This window comes from Mchenga conophoros, linkage group LG13, assembly GCF_057382185.1.
Source record: "Mchenga conophoros isolate Kocher_MC1m ecotype Shallow Benthic linkage group LG13, M_conophoros_male_GT1.1, whole genome shotgun sequence".
Taxonomy (NCBI): Eukaryota; Metazoa; Chordata; class Actinopteri; order Cichliformes; family Cichlidae; genus Mchenga; species Mchenga conophoros.
In genome coordinates, this window is record NC_140538.1 from 5745550 (window position 1) to 5767123 (window position 21574).

The window sequence follows — 21574 nt, forward strand, 5'->3', positions numbered from 1 at the left end:
CTTTAACACGCATGCATATACTACCTGCCCATAAATCAACAGCAGTTTAAGACTTTTAATAGGAGCTTTGTGTTTATTCAGCTGGTGGGAGGTTGTGGAGGGGCCTGGACGATGATCCTGTTGCGTGTTTACAAAAGGTGTGTGTATGCATATGTGCTTGTGTGTGTCGATCTGTGGTTGGAAGTCGGCTCTTTATTTTATTTATTTTCTGACAGCGATGAGCTCAGTGTGTCTCTTCCTCAAACAGCACATATCAAAACGCCCTCACCTGGCACTCATTTGCACAAAGACACGCAGGTGTGTGAAGCAGAAGTATCCCGGACCTGAGGCAGAGAACGGGGAAGCATGGGTGAGTGCGCTTTGTGATAAATGAATAACTTGTTATCTTAAGAAGTAGCAAGTACAAACTTTACTATGCCACACATTACGCAGGGTTAACAGCTGAAATTGGTTAGGACTGTTTTTCTCACCAATTAATCTGCTCAGTCTGTACTGCTGCAAACTGAGTGAGGACATATTTTGTTCTTTGACAGAAAAAATCCTGAGCCTGAAATCATTCATTAGTTATCAAAACGACTTTAAATCAAAATGAACATGACCTCATATGTTCTCAAATAGCAAATGTGAATTCCTGTTAATCTCAAAGTACTTGAGCCCAGACTCAGTCACTTAAATGTGATTTGTAACATTTTGCTCAAACACTAGTAAATAAGTGTAATTTCTCTGGTTTGTTTTCCAACTGGGTTCAGTTTTAATACGGATTATTAATGGGTTGGTAGTATTTTTTTTTTTTTTATTGTCAGCTAAGAAAATGTAACCATTCAACTTCTTGCTAGTGTGTTGAAGTAGGACAGGTGTTTTCAAATGTTGTGTAATGAGAGGCCACAGGTGATTGTGCGTTTGTATATTCATGTAGAATCTAGAATTCAACAAACTGTAGCTTCAAAAAAACCCTAACACAAATAACCACCTGTCTTTCTTTTTTGTTATGCGTGTAGTTGTGCATCTTATTTCCTTCACGTTTTCTTCTCCATCTGATTTCTAGACGAGTCTGGAGGACTTCACTCAGATTCTGAACAAAACACTGAGGACAATCAAGCACATCGTCAAAAACAATCAAAGGTATTAACCTATGTTTTTAAATGATGTGAGAAATTGCCGCTTGAAAGAGATCTGTTGGTTTTTAAATTCTTAGACTGTATCCGGGTAGAGTTTGTGTGACTCACAGCTCAAAATATTCTGCATCTGTCAGACAAAGGTTTGTTTCAGCCCTCAATTCCCTTAAGTCAGTGTCCTCTGATTGGCTGCTCCTGTAAACAACAGGTTTGAAAATGAAGGGGTGGGGCTTAACCATAATAGGAATTTTCCTTCTGTATCTATGAAGCCTGAGTTCATTTCATCAGCGACTTTTCCATGCTCTTACAAACCATATTATCGTATGAGAGCTCAAGTTCAGTAACACAGGTAAGCAGAGTTTATCAATCCAGAAAAGGTGGGCCTTGTATTTTCTGTTGGGATTGACTCACTTTTAGGGCCAAATTTGGCTTCATTTTTAAGTCCTGGATGTTTCCAACTAGTCAAAATATGGTCGCTTCTGGATCCTAACAAACATGGCAGCAGTCAAAATGTTAATACTGAGGCTATAAGTCCAGTTTAACAGGTTTAATGTTTTTTCTTTTCTACAATATTTGTGTAAATCTGGGGAATTGCCAGCATTGTTTCAGTGTTGTAGGAGGAGGACCTGCATGCATGTCCTTATCTCCTGCTGATTCTACTCCAAAGTGAGCTGATACAACCAAATTTCCCCTTGTGGGACAATTAAAGGATTATTCTATTCTATTCTAACTCCAGAGTCTATCTCGCTGCCCTGACTGCTACAACCACAAGGCACACTTCAGGTCTCGGTGGGGGGGCAGGAGTGAGTCCAGCTCATCTGACGAAGACTTTGGATCAGAGGTTAAGTCCGACTCAGAAGCAGAGTCCAGTTCCAGCAGCAGTTGCTTTACTGGGATCGTCGTAGAAGAGACACCAGTGAGGCCTGTGTGTGAAGACACTGCTGAACCTGATTCTGGAGGGCAGGATGGTGACAGGCGAGCGGAGACATCTGAGACTCCAGAGGATAAGGGAAGGATGAAGGGGATGCTCAAAAGACCTCGGCTAACCAAGTCTGTCAGTCTCCTGCCCCACCCTCGCCAAGTCACCTCCACCCTTCACCTCCAGGTGCTGCCCCAAAAACACAAGAATGACACCACCTACACCATCTGCCGACCAGAGAGAGGGGGAACCTTAGGAAGAAGAGACAATATCCCTCCCTCTGTACCATTCCCATGCCCGCGGCAGCCACCACATCTTCAGCCTGACTATATTCCTCCTCTCGTACGTCAGGGTCAATATATACCTCCACCTCTGCACACGTTTCCTATGTTATATGCACCTCTTCAGGCTCCAAATGCATCCTGCACACATCTGCAAACACTTACTGCACAACCATGCCAGTGTTATTACTGTATGTACTTTCCTCACACACACTGGAGTCATTACAGCAGTACACAGCTGCCCTGGTAATACAGTGCCCTGCAGTGTTGTATACAGCCCTTAAGCATGTGAAAAAACCAATAAAGAAATGTGAATATAAGGCATTAAATTAATGTTTTGTCATTGTAAACAATAATGCAATAATCCTGTCTGGGAGAGTGGACCTCCCCTGCATACATCACATGCATGCAATCGTAAAGGACAGTTTTGTTTGAATCCTGCGTGGAAACCTCATCTAGTAGGAGGGGCTTATAAACAAGAGAGAGTCACATAAGGACTGCTCGATCATCAAATTTGTATTTTTTTTTTATATTACAGTTTTAGTTAAATGTCATTTTGGGAAGTCTGTCCTTGAGTAAAGTATCCGTCAAAACGGTGACGAAATGAGTTACTTTTTATCAGTTGTAGGTGGGAGGCCTTTTCAAACACCAGGGTTCAGAAAGTACCAGCTTGTAATAAATTGTTCTGTCTTGAGGTGAAAGTGTTCGTGATGAAGCTGTAAATCTGAATTCTGATGACCTGCATGAAGAATTCTGCTACTTTCAGCTGCATTCACAAGATTTCACCAAAGCCAGTGCCTCTGTATCTGGCAGATTTTAATGCTGGACTCTCGCTCTGAAGCAACCCCTGAAGAATTCGTGTCATCTCCTGGAATGCTGTATAGATTTTTATTAAAGACATGCCTGGATCCAGTAATATTTTCTCGCTGTGTCTCCTTCTGGTCTAAAGTTTCTAGATACACCACAACACATTCTTACGAAATTTCTTTCATCGGCATCAGTCAACATTTGTTTTATCCTTTATTCTGATTTTTATGTTGGGTTTATTATGGTAGTCTTGATAAATAACATCTCAGGTGGGAGTGATTATATCTCTCTCCCCCCAACCTGTGTTGTACCTTGTCCAGTCGTGAGAGCAGTCCCTTCTTACAAATGTCAGAAGAAGACTATTGCTAATAGTTTTTGTCATTAATGCGGCTGTTGGGTATGAAAGATGCCTATAGACAACATTTGCAACCCATTTCAAGAGCACCCTATTTTCATCTCTTGCCTACCAATGCCTTCTTGTTTCTGCCCCTTACTGGATATACTGGGACTCGAACTTAAGACTCTGGCTCTAAAGGCATGTAGTCCTACCGCTATTCTATATATACATTATTTGGGTTGGTGTGGTTACCAAAGGTTTTGTAATGTGTATGGTGTTTTGTGGGTGAGAGTGAGACTGAGGGTTTTTTAGCATATTTGATTATTTTATTCTACATCTATCTTGGATATTTATTATTATTATTTTTACAGTGGATAATATCATCTAAAATTTTGTTGTTTTTTTTACTTTGGACCAAAACGAGTTGACTGATGGATACTGCATTGCTTAAATGGCTAAAAAGACCAAGATAAGATCGGCTCTTAGCGATCTGTCAGATGTTCTCATTTCTTTCCTTTTTCCTTAATGTATTCCATTATCCTCTCAAGTACTCACAGCAATTCTGGTAGAACATGTTACCCGTGATCTCACGTCATGCCCCGCACAGAGGAACTCGACTGGCACGAGGGTAAAATGCAGGTGCTTGTACGCTGCAGATAACACAACAGTCTTTTCTGTCTCACCTTCACAGAACAGCATTGGACGGTTTCCAAGTGCATGAAAAAACTAACAAGAGGCTCTTTGTATGATGCGTGTGTGGTTTGTTCCACCTACAGTAGCCACCAAGTTTCCAGATGTCTCCACTGCGACACACTGTTTCCACTATGGCTGCCAGCACACGCACAAACATGCACTGATGTCATTGATGGTAAAGGATGGCGTTTTTTCAGAGTTGGGGGTAGAACATGTAAATGCTGCAGATCTGCAGAGAACCAAAGGGGAGGATGACTTTTCTTCATTCCCGTTCTTCCTTTTTTTTTTTACTCTTAACTTCCCTCAGTACATACAAAATGATTTTATACGTGCTTCTATAATCAAACACCAAAACTATAACTTCACCACACATTAAATGTATTATTTAAACTCGTGCATTTTCCTCTTATATTTCACCATTTAAAAATTACACAAACTAATGAAATCTTTCATTGGTGGCAAAACTCTGTATGCAGCAAAACGTTAGCATCTCATTAAGATTTTCTTTTCTTGGTTTCTAAATGAAAAGATGCAGACAGGTGACAAAATAAACGGAATAACTATTGTAGCAGCTTTATAAAATAAACATGTAACACCAGAACAGCTTCAGTGCAGCTTGGCATCAATTCTGTGGAGGCATAAAGCACAGCTTGTCGTTTTGTGTTTCGGTGATGGTTTAAAATAAAATTGGTCCAAAATCTCCCACGGGTGTTCTGCTGGGCTGAGATCTGGTGATTGTGAAGGTCACGGCAGATGATTCACACCGTTTTCATCCTCATCCTCGTTTCCCATGGATGTCATCCTGAAAGAGACGACTCCCATCAGGGCAAAAATATTTCATTATGGAATAAATGTGATCCCTCAGAGCAGCTTTGCATCGATTTGCAGCAAACCTTCACTCTAGAGCACCCAAACCAAATGTAGCATAACAGATTCACCAGATATCCTCCCTGCAGGGGTCAAGGGTTTCAGGCTTTCCCTTTAAGTTGTCATCTACCTGTATACAAGCATTCTAAACTAATAAGGTGGCCATGATATACCTGCAAAACCTCAGTGCTAGTATTTTCCTCCACCATGCCTAAGCAGAGCACGGCTGCAGATTCCTACTCATGTTGCTAAATTGAGAAAAAGTTACGATGGAGGCCTGTTGTTGCCATCTTTGGTCACATGGTCTTTTTCCATCATAAAATCAATGCCATACTCTTATAACTTTCAAGCGTAACAGACCTCAAATAGCATTGATCTGGGGCTAAATGTGGCTTCTAGTGGTGAAGTGAAAGCTGTAAATTGAAGCAGCTCAAGTGAACATGTGAGATCAGGCCAGGCACATCTGCACTCTATGAACAGAATAATATCATGAGATTGGAAATAATTGAGTAAATTTACTATTTCAGTAAATATCAGATGTTGTTTCGGAAAACACTGCACTGACTTGGCTGCTCTCCCCCCCCCCCCCCCGTCATTTTCTCTCTAGCTCTTCACATCTGTCAATTAGTGATAATGGACCACATCGGCCAAGAGGAGACCACTCCCACACTCCCTCTCTATTCCCTCCCTCCTTGACACACAAACACACACACACACACACACACATCCACTCTCTCTCTCTCTCCTCTGTCTTTCTTTCTATCTCTCAGTCAGTAATAATGGAGCCCAGCAGTCCAAAGAAGATCCAGTTCGCTGTGCCTCCGCTGCAGGGACAGCTTGACCCACAGGCTGCCGAACATGTGAGTGTATCCGAGCATGTGTGGGCCAAAGAGTTTGGCTCATGCATGTGAGAGCTGAATGGGGCTTTTATGTCCTGCGTGTGTTATCGGGAATTTTCGGTGTGTGGGTGCAGAGCATGTGCGCAAGTCGGCATTATGAAAACGGCCGTTTGTGTATCTGGCTGACAGCATGTGTATTTAATGGGTACGCTGTGTTTGAGCTGCAGTGCATGTGACACTTTTAAGTGCTTTGTTTTCACATCTGTTGGTCAGGCGTTTAAGTGCAGGAGATTTATGTGACTTTGAATAAATGATATGAAGAATTACAGAAAAAAATACACACTGAAATACCATTTAAATAATTTAACAGTGACTTATTTACTGTAACTTCCATAAACTTTTACATAGTGTATTTACTCCCATCTCTTCCAGGAATCAGAAATGCTTTTCCTTGTTTGTTTTACAAGTAGCTGATGACGGAAATCCCAAGAAATCTTGCTCACCTTTTCTTCTAGGTTACTTTGGTTCAAAGGCATTCATGGTAAAATGGGATAATTCTTACTAACTGACCGTTTCCTCAAATGTGGAGAAGCCTGGCAGAGGCACATTTTTTCTTTAGCTGATCCTGAGTGGCTCTAAGAGGAAGAAGCATAAGCTGCTTTTACAAACAAACTTAACCGTCATATATCAGGGAGTTGCTGCTCTTTGCTTTTTCCTGACATCTTTATGGACTGTTTGAGGAAGTTGGTGATGAACAGTGACTGATTAGGGCCCCCTGCATCTAATGTTGGGGGAGTGACTGCCTCAGAAAGTGTCAGCATTCCCACAAATCACAGATAAATTTCACAGATGGTTTTAAGAGATACCATCGCACCAACCTCTCCCTGTCAAATAAACAATGAACGACAGTGTGCATTTTTTACTACTGGCTATCATTTTTTTCTTTTCCTGAAAAGCCACCTTCCAGTAAGGGTCAAGTGATCTTTTTAGTCATATATGATTATAGACTGAATGCCCTTACTGTATAGTGTTTACTTCAATGTGCAGTTGTACACCCACAGGCTAGTTCTGAGCCAGGAAAACCCAGAAAACATGCACTGCAAGGGTTAGGGACTGTTGCCAAAGTGTCTGTGCATTAAATCTTTGGGAATATAGACTACGAGTTGCATTTAAAAATTAGAAATTTGGATTTGAAATGTCCTCAATATTACACTCTTCCAAAGAATGAGGTAGAAAAATAAATATTAAGTCAGGCAGTTGTTAGTTTACTTTAGTTAGTTACTTTATCACAGCGTGGTTTGTGGGAAAGATGTGCTTTTAAACCTTGAATCAAGTAATAAAAGTTTAAGTAGCAGACTGTAATTTTAATATGCACTGGGGATCATAAACCCATAAACCTCACCCTGCTAATAAGAGTACACTGTTACATTTACACAGATGCACAGCGTTGTGTTTCTTTACACTGCGATAGTCGGGACAGTTTGTTCCAGCTGGTATTTTTCATAAAGGTTTATTTGGACAATGGACTGAAGTTAGTGTTCCCAAAGCCAACGAATGATTTCAAGGGTTAATGATGAAAATGTGTGTGTGTTTACCTCAGATCCGCCGCAGAAGACCAACTCCTGCCACTCTGCAGATCTACAGACAACCTGGCACAGGTGAGACAGGGAAAGAGGAAATGAGAAAGGGTGAGAGGTAGAGTGGGAGACGGGCTGCTGAAAAGCAGCAGCTGTAATGGAACCTTTATTAGATTACTTTTGGTAAGTGATCTGAGTGTTTAGAGCGGGCTGATGGATGCCTGCAGAGTGTGTGTTTGTGCTCTAAGCTGTTATAAATCCCTCTACACGGGAACCGACTGATTGAATAATCACGCTGATTCCATTCTGTGAGCTCAGCTCTGAGGCTGGTCCCATTACAACTGCACTGAGCTCTGCAGGCGCCCGATTTGGTTTTAAGCTGCCATTTTGTCCATTTCTAAAGAAAGAAAAATCCCAAAAATGTTGCTTAAAAGGGAAAAAAAAAGCCAGAGAGCGAGACAGACAGAAACAACTTCAGTATCTTCAACACACAGAGAGAAATATTCTCAGCAGAGGGCAGCCACAAATCATCTCGATCTTTCTGTGCATGATTGGCTATGCTATGCACAAAAAGAATCTAAAGCTCATGATTTTCAAGTCTTAGTTAAAGAAAGGACTGTTTTCATTTTTAAACCTTGGTTATTTTTCACTCCTTCCTCTTTATCTAGCAAATGACACTCAAAACACAACAGTGAGAGTCTTGAGAGAGGCTGCACATAAATCTAAATGTTTTATCGTCTGTGGTAAAAACATGAATATTCTTTTTAATCTCACCATTTCCATTAACCAATTATGACCTAAAACCACTTTAAATTTGTAGTTCTTCCTAATTTTCAGTCAGTTCACCCGACGGTCTGTAGGAGGAGAAGCAGCTGGCAGCTGTGAAAGCAAGAAGCAACCACATGCTTTCAAATAAGGTCACTGGGACAGGAACTGCAGACCCAATGTTCTAAATTTGCTAATTAGTTTCAATATTTTTCCACTCTTTGAAATGATGGCAGATATGTTTCACATTAAGTTAAAAAAAAAACCCCAAAACATTACTGTGGCTGCGGTCTGCAAGCCAAAGTGTTCTTACGCAAGGCACCCGACCCTGAGTTACTCCTGATGCATTCAGAGTGTTATTATTTTACAGTGAATTATTTAACCCACAAGTTTCAGAAGAGTCACTAATATTTTATAAAAATTTAGGAACTTTAGGAGTGGCGATTGCAGCTCTACTGTGTTTTCTCACAAACTTTTATACAGCCAGTCTTGTTTTTGCAAACAGAGAAATTGCCCCCTACTGGTCATTAATAGGGATGCAGGTTAAAAGCGCTGCAATCCAGAAGCTACTTTTGCACTTTCTGTGTTTATACCAAATCTGTCACAGTGGCCATCGTAACAGTCAGGCCATAATTTAAGATCTGGATACTACATCCATCTTTTGTATACAGTCTGTGGTTTCAATGAGCACGAGGACGAGTAAGCAGTGGTGGCCACCCGGAGAAATAAAATGTTATTTTCTAAATTGCACAGACCTGCAGCCCTGACACAGACTGAGGACAGAGATGGAGTCAGCTGAGATGTAACACACATGTAGAAAGAGTCATTACTATTTTAGCCGAATAAACCTTTTCAGGCTTTACGAGTGCAGTGGAAACACAGGCAAACAGCAGAATAGGAACCCTTTAGCTTCTTGTAACAGGTTCCTGGCACTAAAAGCTTTTGGTGCTTTGAGTGGGATTAAGGCTGTTAAATCAAAGCAGACACAGAAATACAAAAAGCAGAAAAGTTGGAAGAATAACATGAAAAACTGCCAAGAGATGCAAATCAAGCAAAACAAGATGCACAACAGAAACAGATGTAAAGCAATAAAAAAAATACAGATCCCGTTATTGACAAATAAAAATTATGCTTAAAAATGTATTTATACTATATTGATATTTCAACTCATCAATAATATCATAACGGTAACTGTTCTTTTTGTTAATTTGTGATTTAGGTTTTATGTGTTTGCCAAAAATAAAGAATGAAATAAAATAACTAATTCATTTCTCTACAGACAAAATCTTCTATAGATAGCAATGACATGTTTTGACCACAGTAAAAATCTGACAGCCAAAAGTAGGTGCAGAAATAATAGAAAAAGATCCGAGCAGATGGTGAAGAAACAACCACAGAGACTCAAAACTGAATTGTTTTGCACCTCCTCCCGTGTGGGTGTATTGTTACTGCATGCATACTGGTGAGGGGCTTTTTACATGACCAGGGGCCTGTTCTCTCATAATCCCTCCATGCCTGTATGGGCGATCAATACTGATTAACACGACCAGCACCAGTACAAGTTGCACTGGGAAGCGTACAAACTGCAGCTGTGCTGTTTTTGAAGTGGATCACAGCATGGCTTCAGGCCACAGAGGAAGCCAAATTACTAAAAACCCGCTACCCATTACCCATGTGGTGTGAACTAGCTGGCAGACCCCGCCCCCCATGAGAACTCTTAATGCCAGCATTCACACTACTGAGCTGGAAACCTGATAATAAGAAAGCAAAGAATCAAAAGAAAGAGGTGAGGTTATGGCAAATGGATTTAAGGATAAAGCTCAATTTCTGTTGTTTTATCTCTCCTGCAGATGTTGGAGATCAGAACAATGCCAGTGGAGACTCACAGGTTTGTATATATAGTTGTAAATGCACACAGATACAGGGAAAAGAGAAACTCAGCAACAGGTAAACATTTGTCAGATGAAAATAATAATCTTCTCTGTATAAGCAAATTAAAAAAAAAAAAAAAAAAAAGACCTCCACGATGTTAGCGACTGATAAAGTACTGCAAAACAACCTTTTAGTTACATTTCTTTTTCACATGACTGTAATCAGTCTCATCTATGACAGAAATGCAAAATATCTTTAAGGTTTTCAGTCATTTTATGAAAAAAGGAATTTAAAAATACTAACTATAAAAATTAGACAATCTTTAATAAATCTAGAAAAAAAATCAAATTTTGATTTTGTATTACTGTATCCAACTATCACTTTAACATCATAGTGTAGATGAACTGGAGGCAACCACCCATTATAATGAAGTGTTTTTTTCATCCTTTTAAAAACATATTCATGTTTCAAACCATTTGACTGTTAGCCATGGTTCACTGCAAAAAATAATGTATTGATTATTGAATGAAAAACAATTATTGGAAGATTTTTATGATTAAAGATTCACAACAGCAGATAAATAGATATGTTGCTCTCAGTCATTTGACGGTTAGAGGAGAATTTTCATTTTGAACTTTTGTCACAAAGATGATTTTCTTTTCTTTTGCTCTGCAGGCTTCAGAGTCCTCTCAGAGGAAGCAGAGCACCTATGCCCCACCCTCCATGAAAGGTAAATGCACAGCTGGTTCCAGCCTCGTCTCCATTTAATTAAAAAAAACAACAACAACAACAAAAAAAAACCCAAATGTGTACAATGTCTATAAAAAGCATAAAAGCTCAGTTTTCCCTCGAGGAGAGGATTATGAGGATTTATGTGGTGCATCACAAGCCCAAATGTTATCTATTGTTTTAAAAGCCACATTTTTCCTATAATTAAAACACCAACGAGATGCACCAGAAACAACAAAGACACCAAAATGTGCATTAAAACAATAATGAAAGACATGTAGCATCACTGATAGAAAAGCAAAGATTCTACATGTTTAAGGAGCTGCGACAGCGTTTGTCTTTGTAGTCTATGAAAAGGCACAGAAACAGAAATAAAAGCATCTACTGTTGATGTTTTTTTTTATAAATCAATTACACATCTTTGACTCAGACGAGCTTAAAGTTTTGGATAATTAGCAACAGACTCTTTATTGTATCTCTTTGGCATCATCAAAATCAGTCTGATTTGAGGGAGACCGAGCCGACAATCCGCATGTTGTTAGAAAATGTTATCCAACCAGCAATATTCAATAACTAACACATGATTTATAGTCAGAATAAAAGCTACAAACTTGTCCTTATGCGTGTATTTTCGTTCAGTCTATTGATTTTTTTTTCTACAAAATTTTGATACGATACCCTCTAATGTCTGCAGTGTCATTGCTTGCAGCTGTGTACACACTAGTCTCTTCCCTCCTCTCTTAAGTTTTGTGGTATCTGTATGTTCTGCCTTTAGGATGGAAGCTCTGCTTGTTTTGCTTCACATATTTGTTGTTCTTAAGATTTCCTTTCTTTAGTCTGAGTTTTAGCCTTGTTTGTTCTTTAGCCTCTGGCCCTGTTTTTCCCAGCCTGTGATCTGATTTCCAGCTGGCAGCGTGACAGAGAGAAGATAGTCAGGGTTACTTCTAATGGCTCGTCTTTTTTCCTTTATTATCACTCACATATATATCCTACCACAGCGGTGGGTGTTTATATTAAAGGGAATCAGGCAAATGTTTTTTAAAAAAGAAGAATCCTCTGTAGGCTCATTTTCAGACAGCTTTTTCTAGTCTTGGTTCGGGATGAGAGCACATGTCCTCAGGAAGATGGACACGGCTCTGGGCGTTCAAACTTCTACTTATGAGGAGAAGCCAATGACAAAATCTAGAGGAAGGGTGGCTTTAAAAGCAAAGAAAGGCAAAAGAACCTGGTTCAGACAGAAGACGATGAAGTAAGGGCCCCAGCATAACATGAATAAAAATGATTCTGAACTGTTAATCATGGAATTCTAGAGTCCAAGATTACAAAATTATGAAGGTGGAACTGAGCAGAAGAGGTCCTCTTTAAAGTATGGATGGATTAATAACCACTTATGTCAAATATAGTTCATAGAAATGCTGTACTCTAGGCCTAATAATAATCCCTCCATCAGCTCCTCACTCTGCTCTCTCCTCACTCATGAACAGGACTCAGAGATACGACCTAAACTCGTCTACTTAGGGCAGCAACTTGTCCCACTCTGGGCGATCGTGGCTCAAGAGTTGGGAGTTCGCCTTGTAATCGGAAGGTTGCCAGTTCAAGCCCCGGCTTGGACAGTCTCGGTCGTTGTCTCCTTGGGCAAGACACTTCACCCGTTGCCTACTGGTGGTGGTCAGAGGGCCTGGTGGCGCCAGTGTCCGGCAGCCTCGGCTCTGTCAGTGCGCCCCAGGGTGGCTGTGGCTACAATGTAGCTGCCATCACCAGTGTGTGTGTGTGTGGATGACTGGATCTGTAAAGCGTTATACAAATACAGGCCATTTACCATTTCACTCCACCCTTTTCCAACTGAGAACCATGGCCTCAGATTGTGAGGTGCCCATTCATTCCTGCCGCTTCATAATCGGCTGTGAATAATGGTCTGATGAATACTTTGATCAGAAACACAGATTTGCAGGGATTTAATTGTTTGAACAGATTCATTTGTCAACTCAGGCAGCGTCTCAGCTGTCGCCAGCAAAACAATGCAAAAAGCACCCGTCTGATGTCTTTTAGCATGACTTTCCTGTAGCAGTTTTTGTCATTTTGTTATCGTCGCTGGAGCTGAATAATTGATGAAACTATTATAGAGATTCCACATGGAAAGCAGGAATCAGAGGAAGTGATGCAACTGCTGCAGAACAGGAGAGGCTGATTGAGAAAAAAGAGGGGGGAAAAAACACACTGGTGATTTTTTTATATCCGGGGAGCACGGACAACTCTGCTTTAGGAGTACGCAGAAAAAGGTGTGTGTTTTAGGGGGGAAATTATAAAGAGGAAAGAAAAAGAACGCAGCACATATAAGTCTGGGCAGAGAGTGCAGCACTGACTTGATTCCGGGAAGTGGAGACTGTAAAAGCTTTTCTTTTATTGATCCCAGCTGAGTGAGTGTGTATGTAAGACTAAGTGAAAGAGGGAGTGTGTGTGTGTGTGTGTGTGTGTGTGTGTGTGTGTGTGTGTGTGTGTGTGTGTGTGGCTAATAGTCTCTTGAGTAACTGCCTATGCCCTAAATCCATAGCAAGCATTTACATTTTGTTGGATAAGGAAAATTTTTTTATTTATAAATCTACTGTCCCAGCGCGGTGTTTAATATGTTTTCTCTCACTGTCGTACTTTTTTTTAAAAAATATTATATTTCATTAAAGCCTCATCAGGCACACACTGTTGACAAAACAAAAACCTTTAATTCAAACAATAAACAATTATTATTAATACACTTTTAAGTTTTTAAGTTTAGTTCCAACTATATTAACCTTGATCTGTGTGTGATTCAGTATTATATTTGACAAACTTATAAAATACAAAAGTTCTTCCTTAACAGCCTAAACTTTTACAGTAAATCAGCAACTGCAAAAAATCTACAAGTGATAGTTTAAGGAGCTTGAAAAGAAAAAGCGTATGGATTTTTTTAGGTTTCTTGAAGACTTTTTACCTCTCACCCGAGAAGCTTCTTCAAATCTGAGAGCAATTGGTGGAGAGTCCCAGATTTGAAGACCTATGTGAATGTTCCCAGGAGGGTCATGGACCCCCTATTGATCCTCTACCTAATCACATGAGCCAAGGTGTGAAAATGGGTGTGGGTCACAATCAGTCCTTTAGAGATGTCTCTCTACCAATTGCTTTTAGAACTAAAGAAGCTTCTCGGATGATCTTCAAGAAACCTAAAAAGGTCCAGATGCTTTTGTTTCCAAGCTCCTTAGACTACATTCAACTGGATGACTGAGAACCTTCACAGACTTCTTCTACAAGTGATACATATTCCTCTGGTTTAACTCTGATGTTACTAGAAGCCCAATCTGTTTTGCTCTCCTTCAGTTTAACTTTTTGGTCTTCTAATTTGGTCCCTTTCATTTTCATTCTACAAATTCCTTTTTACGTTTGCTATCTTGAGCCGTTCCTGCGCTAAAGTGATGTGCCTGTAGTTGAAGTGTATCTCCACTAGAGGTGCTCTTCTCTCCTCAGAGCTTCAGCTGGGGGTGGAGCAACACCTTCTGGGGGCAGGGCTCTGTGAGACAGACAGCGAGCTCAGCCCAGTCACAGCAGAGCTCTATGTTACCGCTGCAATGTGGGGTAATCACAATGGGCCAGAGGAAGCCAATGGGAATGAGGCGAGTCTGCTGTTAGCCAATCAAGAGAGAGGAATGGCAGAGAGCAACAGTTCAGGGGGTAAAATATTTTTAGCTGGGCATACATAACACCAACTGGTCAGCAGTGTACTCCAAAAAACCCCCAAACCAATCACTTTTGTCTAGTTGTTACACAATAATGACTTACTTTGACTTCAAGGTCAGCTAGTTTAGTGACTTCCATGCCAACTAAATGTTGGCAGAGGAAAATTGAAACCCAAAACACAGTTCTCATACCATAATCTGACTTTTTGGAGTAAACAGTTGGCCTTACACACACACACACACACACACACACACACACACACACACACACACACACACACACACACACACACACACGTTCATTTCAAGACTAAATTATGATATTGTGAAGTTGCCAGCAGCAAAAGCCAGATTAAGTTGCATGCAAGTACTGCAGATAAAGTGTCATAAAATAAAATAACAAGAAACAAAATTATATTTGCATTGATGCACGGTATTACCTTTTGGACTATATGGAAACAGCCAGTGCAGACATGCTTGTGCAGTCCTCTAAAAGACCTAACATTAAATAGCCCATCAGTGATGATGCTATTTAAATTGCTAACCTGAACACTTTCCACTGTTTTTAACGCTCACTTCACTACAAAGTAATTGTTTGTTATGACTTTTGTACCTTCAGGTGTAGGGATATTAAACAGCACAAACATTTGGCCAACACCGGTGAAGAAAGTTGTGTCACTTGAACCCGTGCAGATCTAGCTATGCTTGCATACGCAGAAACTATATCAGTGTCATTTATAGTACTGCATTGAATATAATAATAGGTATGGGCCTACAGGCCAGCAGATCCATGTTATTTTCCTTTCTAAATTAGGACCCATGTATTCAGGCCTGGTCAGACACTTGTGAGCAAGCTCCTCTCCAAGGTCAGGCTGAAGGGGGTAATTATCTTCTGAGCAAGCATGACCCATTATCCTCAGGAGATCCTCCAGGGGCCACAGACAGCATAGTTAGAAAAGGGGGGGATTCATGCTGAAAGCAGACTGTTGAAGTGCCTTTTTTTAATAAGACTGGCGCCTCCTGCCTTGGAGAGAAGACTCAGGTATAGCTGGAGAGATTACGTGTCCCAACAGAAAGGCCACAGGATCCACTATGAGGAATATTACAGTGTTGGAGAAAGACATTTACAGTACTGTGCACTAAAGTACACTGAAACTGAACCTTGGATAGACGATAATGAGTGCATAGATGCAGTGCAAACAGTTTACTGATTAGCCCAAGGACAATATTTCCATGAAACAAACTGTAATGGGATGTAGTTGCATCGAGTTTGCTCATTAAAATAATAAACAAGCTCGCATTTTGCCAGTGCAAAAACATTTCAAAGTTGTGTTTGCACTCAGCTTTAAGTCTTCTCTCCTTCCTGTATAGCCATGAAATTAACTGTTGTTCAGGATTTATTAGCGGAGTTTTGCTTCTGACAGCAGAGTTATGCAGACACACCAGTGTATAAATTCAAACGACATCGATCACTACAGCAAAGATTCAATGCAGTACTATAAATTAAGCTCTAGTCTCTCAGCTGCCTGCTCTTATCAGCCACCGCAGCCTAGTCCTGAGAAAACCACCTCCCAGCAACGCACAGCAAACAGAAAGTCAGATACGAGCAGGTGAGGAAAGCTGAACATCGAGCAGCTAAAGAAGCAGATATTTTTCTTAGCTAGTCTATTAGAAAGGAAGAACTGCGACTGTAAACAGCTGCTGCTTTTACTCAAATCCTGAGTGTCCAAAATCTGCTATTTCTCTAAAATAATCACTGATGCACATCCTCTAACCTTCACTGTATGCTCACATTTCCATACTAACAGTCTGTGATTTGAAATTTGTTGAGAAGAGACTACTAACAGCACAACTCCTGTGTCTCCCTCTCTTATCTTCCTGTGGCTTTGCATGATATTCCACTCTTGTGCCTTCTTCCATCCTTCCTCTTCTCTTCCCATTTCTCAGATTTGTCATGTGACCACAAAAAGGAAGTGTCCAGTCCGGACTCTGTCTCCCGATAGCCGCCTTTCATCTCCTCGTCTCTCAGTAACAGACTTTCCCCTTCATCTTTCTCACTGGTGTTCATCACATCCTATTAACACTCTGCTTCACTCTTATGCTACACCTATATGCAGTATGATTTGATTTGGTAGCAGCTCTCACGCGCTTTCATGCGCACACACATGCACATAAAAGATTTTAGCTGGATGTACCAACTTTAAAAACTTTGGCTGTAAAAATAAAGATTATATTCAAGCACGTCTTTGTCCTACTTTCTCAAGACCGTTTAAAGAAACATACGTTTAGGCTGAAACATTTTTGCATTTGGGGTTTGGCTTCATGTTGAGTGTGGTTTTAAGCAACAGCACATTTTTTTCCTTCCTCAACAAAAAAACAAAAAACAAAATGTCTGACGATGTCTTATTGTCTCTCCTTTAAATATGAAGCCATGTGGGATAGAGCAGAGCAGACTGAGACAACCATTAAGAGATTAAAGCATTTATATCTGCAGCGACGTGACTATCTGGAGATCAGCATCTGCACATCACTGCATTAACATGTGGAGTTGTAAAGGAGTGCTTGGTTTATGCAGCACGAGTCCTGGTGTTTTTAAATCCCAAGGCCGTGAGAGGGGGGAAATAAAAACAATCCACAGACAGGATGTGCTGTGAGAAGAAGTGGCTTTACTATCACAAGTGGTTAAATGCATCGTTATCTGGTTTATCTTTGAATCCTGCTTAAAACTGCATCCTGTCAAAAGTGGCAAAAGTTCAGGTTAGGCAGCTTAAAACTGCCTTCATAATGCAAAACTGAGTTAGGAGTTTTAGTTCGAAAGTCAAAATTTCCAGAAAACCTGACATTTTGACTCATGGATGGAAAAAAGAACAAGAGAAATAAAGGACTTTTTATATATAAATACTTAGCATCTTATAATAATGTCACACTATTAAGAATTATGCAGTATTATAAGTACAGATATATCATTATGACAATGGTTATGATTATTATTAGTAGTGATGCCTTTACACGGTGTAACAGTAACAGATGGATAAACAAATCTGTATTTGGAATACTAAGGAGGACTATGATAACTGTACGGTATCAGCAAGCGCTACCAAATACTTTTGTGTGTTCATTATTTTTATTTTTTGTCCTCCAGTTAATGAGAATTAGGAGGTCTTCATCAATTACTGTGATCTCACCAGGTTAACTCTTTCCTTGCACTTCTTATTCATGGACATAATGGCAAAATTCATATTTTCCACTTTTAAAAATCTAAGAATTCCCATTTGGTGTTTGGAAAGGTTGATGGTGGAACAAATCACTTCACTCTCACAAAAGCAGCCCAATGTGGCACACACATCTCAGATTTTCACACTTCATTTGTGTTATTAATACACAGTCCATCGTTAGGTGGTTGCTAGGCGGATTGTGAAGTAGTCAAATAGTTAACGTCACGATATACTGTGTATATAAAAGGCTTGTTGATATAAGTGCATGTTACAGTCATGCAATTAAAATCATAATATGCTTTTACAAGGTGTTATAGGAGCACGAGCTACAAATGTGTAATTTTGGGAAGCATGATGATGTCATCATATGGGGTGGAAGATGTACCTGTGCGCCAGATCATGTAGGAGGAGTTTACAAGCAGATTTTTGTATCATTGTAAGACCTTTTTTTTTTTTTTTTTTAAATGTACTGACTTTTTTGGAGGCACTGACCACAGTGTCTGTCACGTTTTTAAAACCTGGTTTCTTGGTTACTGTTGCAAAGCTTTATCTAGAAAAAGTATGTGTCACAGATGTTTCTGATTACTACTGAAACCCAACACATTATCTACAAATTTGTGTTGACAATTCATGTCCATGAACACAAATAACTATTTCAGATTCTGCGTGGACAGCAGGGTGTTTCATTATAAGCCATAATTGCAGTGTCATTACCTTTCCTGCTCTCACCTGTAGTTTGGGTTTGGTCATCTCGCCGTGCTTCTCTTTTCAGCTCCGTCTCCTCACCCTCCAGCTGCAGCTGACAGCTGCCCCTCCTGATTCTGCCAGAGGTCTCTTCCTGTTCTGGGCAAACATTTCAACTCTGAATAACCATCAGCTTTTCTCAAAGTTTATCTTGGTTGATTTACAGTTCAAAATAAAAGTTGAGCTGATGTCAGACATGTGACCTTACAGCTGGCTCAGTGTCATTTAAACCACTGCCTTGATAAGACTCAAACAAGAATTAATTTATGTTATTATTCTATTGATTTGAGAAAAAAATATTTTAAAATGAGAGAAGAGTAAAAATGCTAAGAAATAAACATAAAAGTCTGACTGAGCTCTAACTCTGATTTCAGTTTCTAATCTCACAATTAAAGGCTCGCTTCACACGTCCATGATGCTGACACTGTTGACAATGAGTAAAGATTGTAAAGAAGCTACACGTATGAGCACACATCAAACAGAATTATCCTTATAGGGGGGAAGAAAACAACACTAAAAGTTCTTGCTGCATTTACCGTCTGATACGATAAGGCTGTAGTTGTGTTTGGATGTTTACCTCTCATTTTCCAGTGTAGTACAGTGTTCTCCTTTAATAACTTCTAACTGCTAGAAAACTAAAAGTTGGATGCTGCCCATCAAACCTAAACTCTTGTACTCGTGCAGCTCATGGAGGAGTCGGGTGGGAGCTTACAGGGCTGAGGAATAACTGCATAACAGGCATGAAAAAATAGTTTAAACAGAAAATACTTGGACATCTTTGCCTTTTTGATCCACTAAGGGAGATCGTGGCTCAAGAGTTGGGAGTTCGCCTTGTAATCGGAAGGTTGCCGGTTCGAGCCCCGGGTTGGACAGTCTCGGTCGTTGTCTCCTTGGGCAAGACACTTCACCCGTTGCCTACTGGTGGTGGTCAGAGTGCCTGGTGGCGCCAGTGTCCGGCAGCCTCGCCTCTGTCAGTGTGCCCCAGGGTGGCTGTGGCTACAATGTAGCTGTCATCACCAGTGTGTGTGAATGGGTGGATGACTGGATATGTAAAGCGCTTTGGGGTCCTTAGGGACTAGTAAAGTGCTATACAAATATAGGCCATTTACCATTTCTAAATATGTTTCTGAGTCGTTTGTGCTACTGAACATGAATGTATTTCAGTAGTCAGAAGCCAAAGACATCGACTTTATAACAATAACATTGTAAAGCTGTCGTTCATTAAGTATTTAATATATAAAGCTTCTCTTGTTTTGTCAAAACACGAGCTTCTCTAGTGTTTTGACAACACGACAGAAAGCTTTTCAAAAGATTGAAGTGCTACACTCAAGTTAATTATATGACAATATTATGATCATGTAATGGTTTCTTTTCATTGCATAGGTAATCAAATGCATACACCTTCAAGGTGTATGAGAATCATTCGAATACAGTAGAAACTGAAATTCACTCAGCAGACTTTGGTACATTTGTCTGTGCAGGTAAGCTGGAAAGCTCTGTGCCAGAGGAAGAGGAGGAAGGCAGCGCTCAGGACGACTAGTCCAGCAGAGAAACCTCAGCACTGAACAGGCGGCCAAATTTATTTGTGGATATTCTGGACAAACCCCAAGACGGATTCAAACATCCATCTCCATCCAAGTCAAGCACCTACTGTGCATGTCCGGGCTTGTTGGGAAAGCTGACCTGTGTGGAGGTTATAGAAAGCTCAGTTAAGGTTTTAATCACAGTAGGTAAAGAAACGTGTTCAACCAGGATCTCCTTCACTTTAAACAAAAGGGGAACAGCCCAGCTGACAGTCACCTGACCACAACTAACACCCAAGTACATAACAATTAAAATGAGCTCAGATTTAGTTCATAAATAAGGGCAGAAATATGTTTTTTCCTTAAACAGAAGTGATTAAAAAAAGAACCTTAAACTGCCCCAGATTTTTAAATGCTTCTGGTGGGAAACGAAACATTATCATCTCAAGCTTGTCTTAATATATGAAGGAAAATTGTTTATACAATTGTTTGTTTATACATTTTATATCATTTTAAAGTTTTTAAATATCAAGGAGGAAATTAATCTAGGTACATTTAATTCTACCTAGATTACATTAACTACAATGGATAGCAACTAGATATAACATGGGATCTAATACACAGTTGGCAAATTTCAAAAATATAGGATAAGTGAAAATATAGCACAAATGTTATCATCCAACTTCTCTTCTACGTGATTAGGAGGATTTTCAAATATGTATTTATACATGTATTATTTTTAATTTGCATACATTTCCCACCAGAAGTTTTCAAAATGTCCACCGTGAGATTGCAGCTTGTAGGCAAAGCATATCTTAAACACACAAAATACTGCAATAAATATTGCAGTATTTTGATCGAAGGTTGCATTGATTGTCGGGTTGACCCTAAAGGTTTATAAGACATTCCTCAAACATTCTGCCATCTAACTGGAAAAGCACAAATATTACTGGCTACACTCAGGTGCAAAGGTCATTGTCCCTCCCCCTTCTTTTTGTGCCTTATTGAACTGCACACCATGTAAAAGTTCTGTGTTGCATTTAATTTTAAAAGTGTTCTTGAGATTTGATTCCTGCAGTTTGTTGCTGCAGGAATCAAATCACTTATTATAGCTTTTCATCATTTTACTCACTGAATGGTTTCAAAAATCTGCATCCAAGCACTGGAAACTGCCACTTTAATTTGCTGCAATTCTGCATCATGATACATTTGTCTACATCTACTTTTGTTTTTCTTCAAATAAACTGGATTTGATGAGGAATTACTAAATGTACCACGTATTATTATAATGGATTACTTTGAAGATGAGTTATGTTTTTTCATTACCATATGCTTTTCTTCTTCTGCGTACGTGATCGGCATCACCGGCACTTATAAATAACTGCAATAACTTGTCAAATTTGACGACATATATGCTACACCCTCAGCCACCAGGAATTTACTGTATACTTTTTGTCTTCATCTTGGATGCCTCCTGGTGGCTTTTCTATGACACAGCAAGGCTACCAAAGTAGTTTTGTTAGGAATGCCATAAAATCTTGAATAATTGAATAAAATAACATGAAGTAACAAAAAGCAACATCTTAT

At 39.8% G+C, this 21574-nt stretch overlaps 2 protein-coding genes across 4 annotated transcripts; both read left to right on the forward strand.

Annotated features, from left to right (window-relative positions):
* Positions 1-163: 163 nt before the first annotated feature.
* Positions 164-2644, forward strand: LOC146560740 (uncharacterized). Of its 2 annotated transcripts, none has more exons than XM_085296157.1 (3): positions 164-349; positions 1046-1122; positions 1852-2644. In XM_085296157.1, exons 1-3 carry the CDS (start codon positions 346-348, stop codon positions 2563-2565), a joined length of 795 nt encoding a protein of 264 aa, XP_085152283.1. In that variant the 5' UTR covers positions 164-345; the 3' UTR covers positions 2566-2644. The 2 variants fall into 2 exon arrangements, with proteins under 2 accessions (XP_085152283.1, XP_085152284.1); XM_085296158.1 differs by lacking the exon at positions 164-349 and adding an exon at positions 592-771.
* Positions 2645-5723: 3079 nt separating this feature from the next.
* Positions 5724-21562, forward strand: LOC146560741 (protein phosphatase 1 regulatory subunit 1C-like). 2 transcript variants are annotated; one of them, XM_085296170.1, is made up of 6 exons: positions 5724-5879; positions 7459-7516; positions 10051-10088; positions 10748-10802; positions 14297-14500; positions 16453-17244. In XM_085296170.1, exons 1-6 carry the CDS (start codon positions 5799-5801, stop codon positions 16506-16508), a joined length of 492 nt encoding a protein of 163 aa, XP_085152296.1. In that variant the 5' UTR covers positions 5724-5798; the 3' UTR covers positions 16509-17244. The 2 variants fall into 2 exon arrangements, with proteins under 2 accessions (XP_085152296.1, XP_085152297.1); XM_085296171.1 differs by lacking the exons at positions 14297-14500; positions 16453-17244 and adding an exon at positions 19946-21562.
* The last annotated feature ends 12 nt before the right edge of the window (positions 21563-21574 follow it).